Source organism: Bombus fervidus, chromosome 6 (assembly GCF_041682495.2).
Source record: "Bombus fervidus isolate BK054 chromosome 6, iyBomFerv1, whole genome shotgun sequence".
Lineage (NCBI taxonomy): Eukaryota > Metazoa > Arthropoda > Insecta > Hymenoptera > Apidae > Bombus > Bombus fervidus.
The window spans coordinates 8,573,613-8,591,752 of NC_091522.1; the positions used below are offsets into that span (position 1 = coordinate 8,573,613).

At 35.3% G+C, this 18,140-nt stretch overlaps 4 protein-coding genes across 7 annotated transcripts in view; 2 read left to right on the forward strand and 2 right to left on the reverse strand.

The window, feature by feature from the left end:
- The window catches only part of Plexa (plexin A), a 427,193-nt gene extending 422,161 nt beyond the window's left edge, over positions 1 to 5,032 (reverse strand). The window contains exons 1-2 of one of the 3 annotated variants that reach the window (XM_072004837.1): positions 4,612 to 5,032; positions 2,250 to 3,235 (exon numbers count right to left, since the gene is read on the reverse strand). The gene's annotated coding sequence lies outside the window, so the exon portion shown is untranslated. Of the gene's footprint in view, positions 1 to 2,249; positions 3,236 to 4,473 lie in introns of all 3 variants that reach the window. The other 2 variants (XM_072004835.1, XM_072004836.1) reach the window with 2 other exon arrangements.
- Positions 1 to 18,140, forward strand: part of Abl (tyrosine-protein kinase Abl) — a 223,155-nt gene that overhangs the window by 158,492 nt on the left and 46,523 nt on the right. The gene's annotated exons all lie outside the window — the stretch shown is intronic.
- On the reverse strand, positions 10,359 to 12,519 carry LOC139987984 (putative GTP-binding protein 6). Of its 2 annotated transcripts, XM_072004859.1 has the most exons (3): positions 12,416 to 12,519; positions 10,887 to 11,891; positions 10,359 to 10,813 (listed from the first exon to the last, which is right to left on the reverse strand). In XM_072004859.1, exons 2-3 carry the CDS (start codon positions 11,871 to 11,873, stop codon positions 10,373 to 10,375), a joined length of 1,428 nt encoding a protein of 475 aa, XP_071860960.1. In that variant the 5' UTR covers positions 11,874 to 11,891; positions 12,416 to 12,519; the 3' UTR covers positions 10,359 to 10,372. The 2 variants fall into 2 exon arrangements, with proteins under 2 accessions (XP_071860960.1, XP_071860959.1); XM_072004858.1 differs by lacking the exon at positions 12,416 to 12,519 and having other exon boundaries at positions 10,887 to 12,295.
- LOC139987979 (rho guanine nucleotide exchange factor 38) lies at positions 12,585 to 17,538 on the forward strand. The gene is made up of 9 exons (XM_072004849.1): positions 12,585 to 12,723; positions 12,812 to 12,989; positions 13,063 to 13,181; positions 13,284 to 14,711; positions 14,784 to 14,933; positions 15,010 to 15,630; positions 15,716 to 15,898; positions 15,975 to 16,580; positions 16,867 to 17,538. Exons 1-9 carry the CDS (start codon positions 12,634 to 12,636, stop codon positions 17,056 to 17,058), a joined length of 3,567 nt encoding a protein of 1,188 aa, XP_071860950.1. The 5' UTR covers positions 12,585 to 12,633; the 3' UTR covers positions 17,059 to 17,538.

The window sequence follows — 18,140 nt, forward strand, 5'->3', positions numbered from 1 at the left end:
AGATTTTCCACGATAAGTATTTAGATAGCTTCTCCAGCCACTGTATGTAAGAAATGGAAAATTTTAGAATGGTTTTATTGCTGTGAGACGCAGCGTATTTCCGAGAAGCGAGAATTGCTCGGAATCAGGTAACCGAAATCAAGTAACTAGCTTCGTGGGCGCGAGCTAATTCAAGATTCCCCCAAAGACGCGCCGAACGCATTAAATTAACCGCGTAATTCTCGCAAAGCATACGAACGTTGAAAATGATCACCTTAAGTAATGATACGTGTTCAGACGCTATAAAATCGTTGTACTCGTGTTAAACCATGTATGACTAAGCGTAACGTAGAATTCCCTGTAACGAAGATACGTTACTACGCGCAGGATATTAGGTGCTCGTAATTACAAGAAAATATTAGGCGAGTGCAAAGGTCTGCCGGTTCTTGCATTATCTATTAATAACATTGTTTTTTCAACCCGGTGGATATTTAGTCTTACATCATTCTTACTTCGTTACATTCTACGTTTAATGGAAAAATACTTTACGGAGATGTTACCACTAAGCCAAAAAAAGGAAATCGATGAAGGCGCAATGATTTATTTATTTCGTTTTCATCGAAAAATTAAATGAACAATATGTAAACACACAAAATAGACGATGATACTGAAAACAATTTTATTTTGATTACATAAAAATGGCAAATACCTAGTATTTTTATAATTCGGAATTATAAAATTCATAATATTTAATGGACAAAACAAATATTTTTCTCTATTTCTCTTCTCCATTTCTTTGCTTATACTGATAAAAACGTAACGCAAATATCCATAATGCAGTTACTATCCATCTACAATTCTGTTATTATCGATTCCAATATTGAAACAGAAAATAAAGCCAGAGACTAGAACAAACGAAGGATCAAGAGGATAAAGACGTGTTTTCGACGAGTTCAGAAACGATCCAGGGTGTAATTAGCAAGGTCAACAACCTTACAACTCCTTGTTCGCGACTTGGAGACAGAGAGATCGAGGGTAAGTCACGGATACGTGCAACGTGGTATGCAACACGATGAAATTGGAGCCAGTGGTGTTTCGGTGGCGAATCAATGTCGTATTTTTCTCTTTTCCGGGCAGGAACAAAATCCGCCAGCCAGAGGACCGTCGACCAGAACACGACGTGGAGTGCGGATGAACGAAAACAAAGAGAACAGGGGAGGTATAGACAAAACACTTAAAGAAGAACTATTCTCTGCTCGAGCCTGTTTGTTTCTTACTCCACGCGGACAAGAGAGCAGGCCAGGAAGTGAACGCGGCCTGTTACTAAGCGTACAATGAATCCCGACGCGACATTGTACGTTATCATAATGTTCGGCCGACCTCACAGGACAAAAACCCTATCCTCCCGCCCCCTACCAATCCCAGAATTCATTTCTTTCGCAGACTCTCAATGCCACGTTTCGTTTCGTTTCGTTTCGTTTCGTTTTGCAAATATAAATGATTTGCATTCGAAGAATGAGAGATAAAGGCTGGTGAAACGCAGAGAAAAAGGATACAACGACGAAGGTCGTGGTATACAGTATACAGTATCGTTCAAAAGTATCTGAACACTTGTATATTTCTGACAATATGTATTTTAATTAGGAAATTAAATATCGCATAAATGGAGTTGCGATGATCTTATTATTTATAACCATCATAAGTATATACGTTAAATTGATTTTTGGAAATTTATATGCAATAATAAAAAAAGAAATGGCGTTCTTAATTGTCAAACTTTATATATTTTATATTCAGATTCTTTAATTTCTGTATTATAAATCATACGACTATACTTTCGAAGTTGTATTCTCTTTCGTATTAAAAATGTGCTTATTTTTAATAATAACGTTTGTTCCGGCTATACTGTCCACTGTTTTCTTTGCCTGTCTTATGTTATTTTATTGGAAGACACAGAATTTGAAATGTAACAGTTGTATCAGTAATATTACCTAAATAATTGTGTTGATGCAACATGTGCGTATATATATATGAAATAAAATACGTACATAGCAATCGTTCTTTAATAGCTAACTTGAATTTATATTCTATTGATTCAGAAAAAAAAGTTGGAAAGTGTTACTTCTACTAAATTATTAATGTTTAAATAACTCAAGTTTAAAAAATAAATAATTTGTACAAATCGATAAAAGTGTCCGGATATGTAGTTATGAACGGTAGTGTACGCAGAATTTGCGCGAAGGAAAAAGAATTCATGGAATGTGACTCACCTAAACGGCAACGTTGTAACGCCAACGAGAAATTGACTTAACGACGATGAAGTCACAGTTTCGGACGACAGACAGGGGGTAGGGGGGGCAAAATCAGTCTCACACGCCCCCCCAATGTCACTCTGGACCCCCCGTCCTCGATGCTACTCCTTTGCAACGTGCTCCGTTTAGAGCACACACTCTCTCTTGCCACGCACTACCCGACCACTCACAGTCGTCACCAATTTTCTATCCTCTTCCTTTTTAATCCTTTATCCTCTCCGTGATCTTCTTCTCTTTTATTCGCTCTCCTATTCTCCTTCTTCTCACTCGTTCTTTTTCTTCCACACCCTTCTTCCTTTCTTTCGCAAAGGCTTTACCACTTCCTCCTTCGCTGTTCTCCCGACGGTTTAATCGATAGACACTCGCGGGAGTCTGTTAATCGGTTACACCGAGAGCGAGCACTGGTCATCAGGGGTCGAAGAAACGCGCGACAAAGAACGATAACATCGTTCGTGTTCCTCCCGCTATTGAAATACGTTTCCCCCACTCTCGATCGTAGATCACCGGTTGTCACTCTATTTTTTTTTCTTTATCCACCACCGAACGCGACGAACGTAAATATATGTACGCGAGCCCTCGAACGACGTCGTGTATTCCTCTTTCCACACGTTCTATCAGTCCTATCTATCCCTATCTACGTATCTAACTATCTATCCATCTAGCTATCTTGTTCCCTCTCTCTTGCGTACACGGTACTTTCAGACGCGCAGAATCATCGTGCGCGCCTGTTCGATTCCTCCTATATACTTCCGATATGCGTCTTCCACGGGTTTAGGGTTTACGTACGCGGCCAGCAAAGTGATTCGGACGTTGTCTGTTGTGACACCACCATCGATTTCTTCCTCTTTCGGCCGGTACGAAGTGGAAAACTGGTCCGTGTCGATCGGAGAGGTGTCTGTCTGCTCGGTTCCAGCAACGAAGACGTGGCCTATCGTTGTACGTACCTAAAAACCATTTGCGATCGATCAGAAGCTTCCATGCGATATGACGGACGATCGACGAGTCATAAACCGAATCGAAGGAAGCAAGTGCGAGAGAGAAAGATCGCCTAATGTGCCACGAAAACTATGTACCGGGGAGCCAGTATGGCGCCGTCCTTCGTTTATCTCTTTCTCTAACCCCTTTCACTCTTTCACGCACACACGCATACATTCGTCCCTTCTCTTTCATCGCTTTCCATCTCACTTTTCTGTTACGTTCGTAAGTACCCGTCCGACCCTCTCTCTATACCCCGATCTTCTTCATTCGCCTCTTTTCACTATACACGTATATTCCTTCCCTGCCTCTCTTGTGTTCGTTATGTTCACATGTATGCGCCTCGCCGGTCTCACTCTCACCACCACCTTCTTCCTCACTATTTCGTGTTAACCACGCGCATACACGTTCGACACTTGACTGTCACCGGCGCGCACGAGATCGTTGAATTAGTTGAGGACTAGATTATGTTAAGATTACGACACGATTCCAAATTCCACTGACTATAAAATAATTATCAAGTCACCGACGAAAAACAACGAATACACTATTAGAGCAAGGTAATTTCACTGATTCATGCGACATGACGTCTCCTCTTTTTACGGATAACCTCAAACGACGAAATAAGAGAAACTATATATATCCAAACTAGATGAAACACCACGAAAGTGACACAAGTCGACTGAAGCGTTGGGGCCAGAGACAGAGGCGGACAAACAGCAAATGTACAATATATGTGTGTGTGTGTGTGTATGTGTGTGTGTAGCTCTCACGACACAAGATACACTGAACACATTCTGATCGACGCGCGCTTACCACTTTTCTCTTCCCCCGTTTCTATCATGTATCGCGTAGCGGTCCCTTCAATAGCCAAAACACGAGACACACTCGAGGGGAAGTCACCGAAAGAGCCACAGCCCACAAACAGCACCACCGTTCATCGTGTCAGGGCGCTCCGTTTCGTCGCCACTACCGGCGTGCATACCCGGTGGTTCTTCACCGCCTCGGCGCTAAAATGGCGATCGAAGTGACAGCTCTCGCCTCCTCCTCGCCGGGTTCGGTCGAGCAGCCGCTCTTTCCACGCATACTACCACGCATCGACTATATTCTACTTATCTTTCTCTCTCTTCTTCGATTCCCACTCGCTAATCTCTTTACATTTACTCTCTTTCTAACCTTTCTTTTTATCAGACACACGCACACTCACCTACACACTCTTACAGCACGCGGCACAACAGAATAAGGCTCTCTTTCAATGTTATCAAGGTAGAATGGAAATCAGCCACGAATCGAGCCGGTTTTTCGATGCGTACCACGCGGAACCGACGACTACACATAAACGCACCAGACACACCGTGTGGAGATGCTTCTCGATGGCGGCCTCGAATTCTCAGTCCCGGACGACGCCTACACCACCACCACGTACCACCTTAATAGCTGTGCTTTCCCGGACTCACGGGACTCGACTGGGCTCCGCCAGGCCACGATATCCCCGCCGCACTTGCGCCAACCGGCTATTGCTCCTACCCTTCGCGAAGATATACTAACCGTTCCTCGTTCTTACGCCCACCCCCAGCGCAGTTCTATTACCCGTGCAGACTAACTGAACCCCTGCGGAGCTCCCACGCCCGCGAAACAGCCAATGCTGGAGCCTCTCCGCAGGACCGTCTAACCTCGGCCAAGGGCGCCAACCTACCGAATACGTTTTCTGTTTCTTAACCAACATTATGATACACATGTATAGAAGCAATGTTTCATGGTTATTAATTATTGTTAGAAGTATCGGTAGTAGTAGAATTAAAATTCAATCTTAAGTAATAAAAACTGATCGTCGACAAAGGGTTTTTAACAGCGCAAATAAATGTAAAGTAAGTTTTGTTGAATGGAATGAAATTAAAGTAGATAAATATGTATAGATTTTCTACTTAAATGCTTTGCGTAGGATTATTGTAGGTTAAGAAATAAGTAGAATTTATTATGTAGGGAATACGTTTGTAAAACGAGGGTCCCAATTCCTCAATATACGGGTGTAGCACTCGCCCCGTTGAATCGTGTTGTGACTGGGTAAACGAACGAAATACTCTAATGGTCTACGTTCGTCTGTTTCCATTTGTTTCTTCGAACCCACGAAACAAAAGACAATCGCGTGATAATATTTTAATCATTGTTTCATCTCGATTTTATAGAATCGCGTCAAACAAAGAGTTACATATGTATAATATTACACAACTTTAATGACAAGTATAGAGGGAGAAAATAGAAGAGGAACGAGTGTATATGTAAATACGCATCCCTTCACCCAGACCCTTATGAAGAAACGCGCAACAGAGAGAAAGATGAGAAGGGTAAAAACGAGAAGTGTCCATTTTTCGTAATTTTCTATTTAACACATTTTCACAATCATAACACAAATCACAATGATTGTGATGTTCAAAATTTCTCTATATAATAACGTTAAAATTTGGTATACTTAAAAATCGTTTATTTAACCTAATCATACCTACATAAAAATACGGTTACTTCGAGATATGCCATTCTCGATAAATTCTTGTGCACGATTCCGTAACAAGATATAAGCAAATTTTTTGATATTTGTATATTATTAGTGTTTTAAGAAAATACGTCAAATGTTATTACTTTCATGTAAAATCTATCTATAGTTTTAAGAGATTTTCATTTATCCCATTTCTTTATAAATATATCTTATGTTATTTCATCAAATTTTTCTCCGTCTCTTTGAAGTTACCGGCTCCGCTGTTCGGCTTAGCTGATATCCATTCCGCGAACATCGGTCACGGCACGTAAAGGGGCCCACTTGAGCGTTGATTTCTCATTGCGGGACATTGTTCGACGACTTTAACGATGCAATTAATCCTGGAAGCTTGATCGCTAGAATACTCTGTCGACAGACGAAATGTATGCCTCGTCGAACCGGTGTCGTGCCAGCAGCTTAATTAATCATCATACGATAGAACTTAACGACTTAATCTTAAGGTAAGGTTACGAACTATTTAACACACGAGTGTCGCGTCGTCTGTGTCATGCCATCGAACAGTTGTTAAATATGAGATGACGGGTGTTAAGTTAATATTAACATATATCAATCCCGCGAATCGACCTCTCTATGTACTATGTACATACTGGCTACCGGGCATCTTCTGTTTAAGACGTATAGTAACATTCTTATTTATATACCATATAGAAAAAAAACATATTTATATTATTATATAGACAAAAATACATATTCACTTCCATGATCGAATAAAAAGATGTAGCGCTGATGAAACGAAAAATGTTACTCGTCATGTCTTTCTCCTGTTATCCCAAAATTTTAATATCTATAATAATATACATATGTACAATAAGCTTAATTATTCTGTGCAAAGTTCAACATTGAATTTCAAAACGATGAAACTTAGATGACTCATACAACTCTACCCTACAACATATCTAATTAAAAATGTAGCAGATAGAGTCGTGAGAGTGGCGACAAACGACAGACACCATTTTTGTTATTTATGCGTATAGCCAGGTTTGATTCGATTTCTCGACCACCGACGGTCGGAGATCAAAGTTCTGTCCGGCCGATTTCGGGCCGTTCAATCGGCGTCGCAAAATATCAAGCCGTGGGAGCTGTAATTGAATCTGTAACAGCAACCGAATCAGCGCGATGTCCAATCATTGCATTATACGAGTCACTCGCCGATCGACATTCGTTAGTCAATCGTTCGTATAATTGTTGGGTTACAGTTGCCCGGTTAAGCTACAGCTTTGTAGTTGAGGTACCAGATAAACGAGCAACGCTAACAGCACGAGGCGGAGTGACACGTTGAGTGAAAGAAATACGATCATTGGCTCGTTAGATAGCGCGGAACAAGACAGAATTGTCCGACAAAATGTATAAAAGGCCTTCCATTTCACTTTATAAATAAACGTGCCTGGAACAATATGCTGAGAAAGACATTGTTATATATAACATGAGAATAAAATTGGTGTCAGTTACAAAATCGGAATTGTCCGTGATATATCATCGACACTTTCGCCTGTCACTTTTCCTGTTTAATCTATTCAGAATCAACATTGCGCTGTGTAACATTTCATTTGTAATTTCTCTCTAGTCAATTTATATTATGGAATTCTGTTCTTAACGTTGCAATTGTGAAAGGAAATTCTAACAATTTACTTGGCTCAGTCACTGTTTCAAATGTATCGTAATATTTAACTTCTATAAAATATTATAAATAGTAAAATAAAAAATTTACCAAACGTCGATAACCATCAAAGCCCTGTTGCATAATAATTTAAATAGTGATATTAATGAATTGACAAGTTCAGAGTCACATATAGATAATTGATCTCTCTTTTACAGTTTGAAACAGAATAATCAAATAAGTTGTAACTTGTAAAATTTATTTGTAAAATTTCTATAAAATATTAAGTTATTTTATCACCAGACTTGTTACTGTTATACAGAGTTACTAATATCTAATTAATTCCAATAATTTGCTACTTGTCGCTTCTACAATTTCTCTAACATCGATTGAACTATGCTATACAACTGAGAGATCCAGTATAAAGAGAAACATCGTAGCAATGAATATCCTACGCCAAATTTATAATGCATCGATTTAGAAACGAAAATGAGCTCCTCGAGACCAAGGATTTACATATGTTACGTATTCGTTTGAAACAACAGCATAAAATTCTCACTAGCCCCATTCTGTTCCATGATCCAGTTAAGATGCGACGGTCTATGCGAATAAGATAGGAATACCAAAGAGACGTTGTTCTCGAAGAATGTAAGAAACGAAGAGTGCAAAACAACGACAGGTAATGATACATGTAACGCGTAGACACGCAAAGATTACGGAGATTAGAGTCGTCCCACAGGTTGGGAGCGGCGAGAATGTAAAGTTGTTGCTTTGTTACCTCGGTAAACAGTAGGAAAGCGGTGGAAATTAGTCGTTCGGCTAAAGCCAGTGGCAGGAGTGGCACCGCGATAATTAGGTTTCACTTGGTTCGCTTTAATAATCCAGACAACATGTAAAGTGCATTGCTGGGATCCTTGCATCCGTGAAAGCATAGCTACTCTGTATGAAAGTGTTTGGTGTGCGTGACCAACGTTAACGTTACCGCGGCCTGGCCACGGTAGGTGACAAATTTTGCAAGGACAGCCGGAATTATTAATGCCTTTTCCGCGGAGAGGTTGAGACGAGGCGCGAAATTAGCAAGCCCGAAAGCGGTACACGGTGCGCTACAAGCGAATTCCAATCGAGATAATGAAAATTAACGACGTTAAAGCGACGTCACGCTCGTAATTAATTATCGCGGCCCGTTTGCCCGGTTGTCGATCGGCCTCTCTTGGCACACCGGACCCTTTCCGCAAGGGAAGGGCCATAATCGCGATATCAATCCTTCATTAATTCCCTTGGCGAAGAACGAACGACTTGCATCGAAACTCTTCCACACGACGCCACGATTAATTCCTTAAGACGCTCTCTATATCTATATATGCATGAAACACCGGCTCTATGAATTATACATCACGTCGCCGGCACCCTCGCCGCGAACTTTCTTGCGGCGGATGATCGTTCTTGCACTCGCCAACAAAGATAAGACAAATAAACCCACCTCTTAATAAACGCCACTTCCAAAACTGTTACCCACCGATAATTTCATCGAAAAAAGAATACTTGAAGCACGCACGAATATTTGACGTTGATTGCTCGATAAATTTTTAAGGATTTATTTTTTGATTGACGTATACTGACGTACGTAAGTATTTGAACATCTGGTAGAATTCGATAAAAAGAGAAAGACTGGTCTATTTGTTACGTAATAGGTTCTCGCTTAACCGGCCCTTATGCGATTAAAACGTATACTTATTACTATTTATCAGTTGTAAAAAAAGATGCAAATACATGTATAAATGGTTAAAATTCCACATGTATGTATGATTTAAAAAATGCATTTATTTAGTTGGATAAGAAAGCATGATTAAAGAATGTGTCAATGAATTTTCTGTTGGTCAATTGTTCTCATCAAAAGTTAAAAAATTATCAAAAGCAAATTAAAAAGTTTCATTTGAGAAATATATTTTATATTACGTAAAATAGTTTGAAAATATTCAAATACTTATACATTATGATAGCGTAAGTAATTGCATCCCGTTTAGCTACCGTCTTTGTTAGCTATCAAGAGTCGTACATCAAACTGCAGTTAGCTAGAGTGAGCTGTACGAGTACGTATAACGAACCTCCTTATCTCGTTTACTCTTCGCCGGATTTTCGTATCTCTTTTTTTCTACGAGCCATCCTCCACGCTTGAATTCTACTCTTCGATAACACGAAATTGCATCCTCTGCAACCCACGCGTCGCGTCTGAGACCAATTTATATTAGAATGCTATGCATGATTTTAATGTGTGAACATTTGCATACGAAACCCTTGGAAACATTTCATCCAAGAATCCTATTTTTAAACATTTATTTTAAATCTGTAAAATTAGAATTTCTATTCATTTCCATTCCAAAATGTTTCTATGTTCTGTATACTATAATACTAGACAATTCAGTGTACATATACTAATCTTAATTTTCTACCTTTTTTGAAGTCGTAAAAATAAAGTAGATATCTAAGCTTGTTTTTACGTCTGGAGTTGACAGTCGTAAAGATATACGAGTACACACAATAAAGCTTTAATTCAGTTAACGAGCGCAACGAATGCTTTGGTTAAAATTTCGAGTTATGTATCATACATCTGGTATTCAGAAGCACCAACTGTAGAGAAACACGTGTGAAACACGTGTGTGGAATGGCTATCGTAAAAGGGAAAATCGACTTGAAAAAGATGACTTAATCTGGAGAGCTTTGAGGTTGGTAAGTTTCATTTAATTTTTCTAGGAAAAACGAAATATTAGTTTGAATTGTTGGATTATAGTTTCTTGCAATAGAAAATAAGACCCTAATAGTATTTTCTACTATTAAATGAAGATGGTGAATAGAATGGAACAAACTGATGAAATAAAACGAATTATATAAGCATTAGTCAATATAAATCAATTATATTACAACAAACACATGGTAGAGGAACAGATTTAAACAAATTTATTTAGATCGAGTGAGATTGAAAACTCGTTTAAATTTATAAAATATAGATACTGTCATGAATACATCCATTATTAAATATTGTGGATTATTAGGATCAGGCTCAGCGCTCAGAACTGTCGCTTCTTTGTACAACCACGATGCTTCCGTACTTCCATTTCCTACTCTAATACGCCTCTTTATTAAATTAGGTGTATTTGTAATTTCTTTTTCTATTTTCGATCGTAATAGATCGATACCTGTCAATTTAGTAGCAGAAATGGCAAACGTATCCTCTGGTATAACGCTTTCTATAACATCTTTTTCTACTATATCACATTTATTAGCAACGTTAATTATTACTTTATTTTCATCTATCATAGGCTCTATTGTTTTTTGAACATGTTGAATTTGAGCTCTAACATCAGGATGACTCGCATCAAATATATGAATTAATATATCCTACAGAAGATTAAATAAAGTTACTTTAAGTTACTAGATTTCAATATAATAAAAAAAATGAGATTGTACATACTGCACTTGTAGCATCTTCTAAAGTTACTATAAATGGCTCTATTAAAATTTCTGGTACATCTTGGATAAAGCCAATGGTATCGATATATAATACTTTTAACATATTTGGAAGTAATCCTCCATGTACTGTTGTATCTAAAGTAGCAAATAATTTGTCCTCAGGTTGCAACGAAGCATCATTTGTTAATGCTTTTATCAAAGATGTCTTGCCAGCGTTTGTGTAGCCAATAATAGCAATGCTTGGAAAACCATAATTAACTCTGTGCTGTTTTATCCTTTGTCTATGTTCTTTTAATCTTTGTAGTGCATTTTTTAACTTTTTTTCCCTAGTTTGTAGCATATTCTTCATTTTTTCCGTATAGTTTATTCGTCCAATACGATAATTGGTTAAATCCATCATTTTCTGCTTTATATATGGAAGTTCAGCCAAAGCTACCTGCAATTTTGCCTCTGGCGTCTTTGCATGTTCTCGGAAGATATGAATGACTATAGAATAACGATCATAAATTGGTAAGTGAAGAGCCTTTTGCAACTCAGCAATTTGTACAAATTTCAGTGAATTTGTACTAATAAAGATACATGTAACATGTGGACATTTTTGAATATCTTGTTTCAACATTTCAAGAGCTCCTGAACCAACTAACTTATTTTTATTCAAAGTAAGTAGCGGAACTAGTTTCTCACCAACAACGCTCCAATCATTTAAAGTATTAATGAGTGCTTTTGCCTCGGCTAATTGCAACTGAGGTGTAGTATTTCTTTTCTTATTAATACCCCATTTTATATATGGTTGTATTACAAATACTCTATTTCCACCAACAGCTGTCCCCAAGCAGTCTTGGGATACCTGTGCATAAGTGTTCTTTTCTTCTTCGTTCTCCTCACATTTAAATGTTATATCAGACACATGCTTACACTGATGAATAACATTTAGTATATTAAATTTTCTTGTTATATTTATTATATATTGTGATTTATTTAAAACCATAACAAGCTTTTTTGAACACTGCATCATTTAATAATTATGTAATATTTGCTCCTTAAATATACACTTAAAAATAAATACTCCAAAAAGCAGTTATACACATACTTTCATAACCTCAAATTTAGCATGTATGTCGATAAAATATTCAATTTAATTTTAAAGAAAAATAACATTACAGTTAAATAAGGACTTTTGTTCTTTTACATTCAATAAGTACGGGAGAAAACATATAAAAATAAAGAATAAAAACTTTTATATTTTAAAATAAAATATTTAACCTTATTTAAAATGTAACTCTTGTATCAAACTGTTCGAAAATTAAATATAATGCCGGAGTATATATCATTTTATATTAATTAATATTCACAAATAAATATAGATTTTGGTTTTAATTATACTCGTATTTGTATAAATTTGTTCTAAATAAAAGAAATTATTGCATACACTTTTCAATTAAAATTAACATTCTACTTCATTTAATACATAGTATATGTTACAAAATTATTAAATTAGCTTTTCAACGTGTGTTTGAAATATTTATCAACCTTATAATATCTTGAAATACTTAATTCCTATGTTTTCTTGTGATATATTCAGTCGCACGAGTTAAATTTGAGGATCGACGTAAATGAACAGATGTTATTACCACGTGACTAAAAATCTTATCACGACACACTACACTGACAAGGTGTCAATCTCTCCAGAATTGTGAATTGTGACTTTCCAAAATTAAAAGTAGGATTAAATTAAGTTTTATATAAAAATGGAACCAGGAATACTCACGAAAGTTTTATCCGACTTTTTAACGATTGTCGATGGAGAGTTAAGTTTACATAAAGGAGAACATTTCTTGGTATTTTTAAAAATATATGTGTACATAAACATTTATTTATAACCTTATTGTATATAGTTACATTCTTCTTTTTGTAAAATTGGAATAGGTATATAGTGTCATAGATAAGCACTGGTGTTATGGAGAATCTCGCGGCAGAACTGGAAAATTTCCTTCAAGTCACTTACATAAAGTAGAAATTCCGTCATTCCAAGATTCTGAATGTTTGTTTGTATCAATTGCTAGCTTCCCAGGACAACAAGATGGAGATCTATGTTTTTCCGAAGGTAATTTGTGTTTGTACATATATATTTTTTTAAATAACAGAACTATTCCAATGCATATGTTTCATGAATATAGGAGAAATTATTATTGGAGTACAAGATGTTGGATCTGGATGGTACTTAGGTCAAATAAACTCTAAAAAGGGTATTTTTCCACTAACACATGTATGGCAAATTGACACTAAGTTATTGAAGGTATATTATTTGTATAAATTAATTTTTTAATCTAATAATTAAATTGCACGTATTATATAAATAAGAAAACCATTAAAAAACACTAATTTCTATCATTTTCAGAAAGCTTTGGAGAAGAAGATTACAAGAAAAAAAGCTAGAATAAAAACTAATTTAAAAGCGCAGCTTGAGGAAGAACTTGATTTGGTGGAAGGTGAAATAGTCACTGTCACAGAAATTCTAGGTGATGGTTGGTGCTATGGAACAACAAATGATGGCAAAATGGGTATGTTTCCAGAAGGGTTTATATCTTATATAAATGACAGTACAGATCAATTAGATATAGCATCTGTTACGGACAATAATTCTTCTGTATCTATAAATTGCAATGAAAGTATATATAGAAACGTTGAAGAAACACCTTCTACAAGTTCCTGTGTGGAAGAACCTGCACCAAATTATTATGATTTATTTCCTGAATTCAAACCAACTTCTTCAAGTGTAACAGAAGATATAAAAAATACCAATAATCTGAATAAGTTAGATGTAAATCCATATGCTATAACTCTATACCCTTTTAGTGCTCAATTTCCAAATGAGCTTAATTTTGGAGCAGGAGAAGTGGTACATCTCATTAAACATGTAGATTCAGAATGGTTAGAAGGTACAATAGATAATCAAAAAGGCATTTTTCCTATGTCTTACGTTAACATCATAGTTGATTGTAGCGAAACAAACAATGAACAAAATTTCTGTAATCAAGAAACAAACACTATACAATATGATGAATTAGTGCCTGGAACTGAAGCAAAAGTGGATTACACTTTTAAAGCTCAAATGGATGGAGATTTGACTATTTTTGAAGCTGATACAGTTAAAGTAATTAATATGGTAAATTCAGATTGGGTTAATGTTGAAGATCACTTTGGTAAAGTTGGTTTATGTCCAAGAGGTTACTTGAGTCCATTGCCTATAGAATCATCAGATGTTAGTATTTTGGAAGATTTTGTAATAATACGACACGATGACGCAGTTTCTGAAAGAACAAAGGAAGAAAAATCAAAAAGACTTTCAGAACCTCATAGACCAGCACCACCTGTACCTGCACCGGGTAGTACTCCGCTACAGAAGGATGTAACAGAGAATAATCCAATTCTAGATAATATGAATCACCAAATCACCATTACTGATAATGATAATTTAGAAATTAAACAGAAAAGGGCAGACCAAAGACAGAATGTTATATCAGAATTAGTTCTCACCGAAAAGGAATATGTTCGCGACTTAAGGATGACATATGAAACATTTAACTTACATAATCCAAGTCAACTTGAATCTTTGGGAATAGATGTGACCACTTTATTCGGAAATCTTTTTGACGTAATTCAAGTTGCGGAAGAATTATTAGAACTGATACTAAGAGCAATGAAAGGGTGTGATGAAGAATTACAAACTATTGGTCCTTGTTTTACAAGAATGGCTGAAAAACTGAAAGGCGTCTATGTAAAGTATTGCGGAAATCATGAAGCTGCATTATTTTTATTAAAGAAGGTTATTATATTAAAATCACTTTCTTTTACCTTTTATATATTAAGTATTTTATAGATTATTATATGATTTCAGTATGAGAATAATGAGGAAATAATGAAAGTATTCAACAAGGGAATTGAAACATTACGCTATCAAGTAGCTTGCTTTGATATGAGTTCTATTCTTATAAAACCAGTACAACGAATATTGAAGTATCCCCTTATATTATATGAGTTAGTAAAGGTAAGTCATGCTAATACTTATATATGTATTGCCAGTGTATTATACGCTTCCTTAAAATTAGGCAACTATTTTATAGTGTACTGATGACAACCATCCAGATAAATCTACAGTTGAGGAAGCATGGAAGACTATGACTGCTGTTGCCAGTCATATTAACGAATATAAACGTAGAAAAGACTTAGTATCAAAATATTTGGGTAATGGCAACACATTAATAAGAAAAATGGCTAAACTTAATATGCATTCTGTGGCAAAAATGTCTACCCGATTAAGCACACGATTTTCTGCTAGTTTAGGATTAACAAATGTTGCTATTGACCCAGAATTTGAAGAACTTGTGAAACAATTTAGATCTGTCGAAAAATGTGTCTTACATTTAGCTAAAGATGCTGAACAGTGCCTTACATATTTAAGCGAAGAAGCTATTTCTGGAGAAATGATATCAGATTTCTTAATTCAATACTATCAAGGAACACCTAATATTGAAGCAATGAGACTTAGAGACATAAGGTCCACAATTTGGTCACAATTCGTACAAGAATTGAAGATATGTTTGAAAAATAGAGTTAGTGCACCAGTTAATTGTTTAGCAACCTTATTAGAGGGACCTGCTGTGTTAATAACAAAGACACATGACAAATTACTTGATTATGACGCTGCTATTTCTAAGAGTGAAAAGTATAAAGAATCAAGAATTGTGAGCTTCTATTGTATTTAGTTATTTCTTTAAATAACGCGATTAAACTGTATAGACACATCACGACATTTTATTTTTTATATAGGCACAAGATGAATTATCAACAGCAAAAAGTAATTATGAAGCTTTAACTCATCAACTAGTGGAAGAATTGCCAATTGTGATTGATGCTGGAACAAAAGTATTAGTTGACTGTGTTAGTGCTTTTGCACAAGCTAGAAAACTTTTATGTGGAAAAATTACCAAAAGATATTTGTCTCTTTGCGAGGTATTTCAAATAAAACAATCGATATGTACGATTATGTAAAGATTAAAAATTTAATCATATTTATTTATATGTGTAGACCTCAACTCAATTATCACGTCCGGACATTTTGGAGTCATTTTTAGTTAATCATAATTTATTATGGAATCAAATAACTCGTTTTGCATTTGCTGGATTAAACTCACGGATAGAAGAAACTCAATCCACATGGTGCCCACAAGGGGAAAGACAAAGAATTGCATTAAGAAAGAAATACTCTAGTGATAAATTATATGTTGTTACAGAAAATATAATAAGCACTTCTTCTTTGGATATGGGTGCAGCACATGGAACATTAGTCGCAGTGATTAAGAAGCAAGATCCTATGGGTGATGCCACTAGATGGTTTGTAGATAACGGTGTTGCTCAAGGATTTTTACCTTCAAAAAGTTTGCAACTTCAACCAGTACCACAAGCTGAATTACCGAATGAAGTTACTACTTCAGATAGATACAGTAATACATCTGTATCTTCTAATCTAATTTGCATGGATTCTCCTGAAAAAGAAATCAAAACTACATCCCAATCACATTTGAAAGAATTATTAGACCTTAATATTAATGAAGACATGAAGAAAGAGAATCACTATTATGGCAATATTGAACAAATTCCTAGAGTTCAACAATATCAGAATTTAAGCTATGAGGTAAGTAATATTAACACATTTAAGTTTTTTCATACGTGCCTTTCCCAATAACATATTATTCCAGTTTCCGTTAAATTACATTTTTATAAATTAAAATTACAAACATAAATGGCGTAAATCACCGGTGGGTCACGTCGCCTGATGGTAAAAAAGATATGATTCAGCGGTGACCTACGCCGCCAGATAGAAGTGCCGATTGTGACCCAACGGTGGGTCACGCCGATTTGAACGCGTTAAATATATTAAGGAAATTTTTTTTGTTAAACTAAATTACACTATTTTCCAGTTTTATTATGCAGAATATGATTTTTCTACAAAGATACCTGGAACATTACCTGTCGTTAAAGGACAAGCATTGAGACTCGTTAGACCTCATGATGAAAAAGGAAATGATGAATGGTGGCTTATGGAGGATCGTTACGGTAACAAAGGTTACGTACCTAAGAACTATTTACGGGATCCACCCGCGGAAAAATAATAAACTCGCAAATAAAATATCAGTTCAGTATGTTCATGTATTAAATTGTTGATATTATTGTTCCAATGCACATATATAGTTTCATTTATTATAGAATTTTAATTAGGTCATTGAATAAGGATTATATTAAATATTAGGTTTTGCTCGAGATATTATTTTTAATTTAATATTAATACATATCATTCACGTATATTTTAATTTTATAGAGAAGTATTATAACATTACTTGCTTCTAATAATAGTACTTATGCTTACATGTTTTACGCTTAAACGTACTTCCTCAGTATTTATTAATACATACATATGTGTGTGAAATATAATTAAAAGATGTATATTATAACTTTACTTATAATAATACATTACTTCTGTGATACTATAAATCTGTGTCACTTTAAATAATCTTAAAATTTTATTGTTTTATTTACAAATATATATAACTTGTCTATATATTATATACATTTGAAATATCTATATATTATATGTATGTTATACACATTTTTAATCAACTTTATAAAACATCAATACTGTTTTGCATTTTATATAAAAATATGTACATATATATTTAATATTATATATTATCTTTATTGTTCCATATTTATCAAATTATAAATATATTAATAAAATTCTTGTGTCAGTATTAGTCCATCTAAATAATTTATTAAACACAAATCAATAATACACATCAGATAATACACAAATGAATAAGAAAGGTAGATTTCTCTGCTTAAGTCTCACCATCCAAATTGAGAATACTTGCAGTATGTATTTTATGTTACCAAAGAAACCATTAATATGACCCATATTTTCATCAATAGTTAATAATTTGCACTTTGAAGTAGGATCGGCTGAAATTACTTTATAATATTTTCTCATAATCAAAATGAAGAGTATGGCAAATAAGGCATATAGAAACGATCCGTTTTATAAATAATTACCGATAAATCAATGGTATCGATAGGAGGCACAGGAGGAAGAAGCGCAACAAAGTAAAAGAAACTGAAGATATAAAATAAATTGCATACTCGAGTACAAACTAAATATTAATATTATTATATTACAGGCTGGACATATAAACGAAGAATG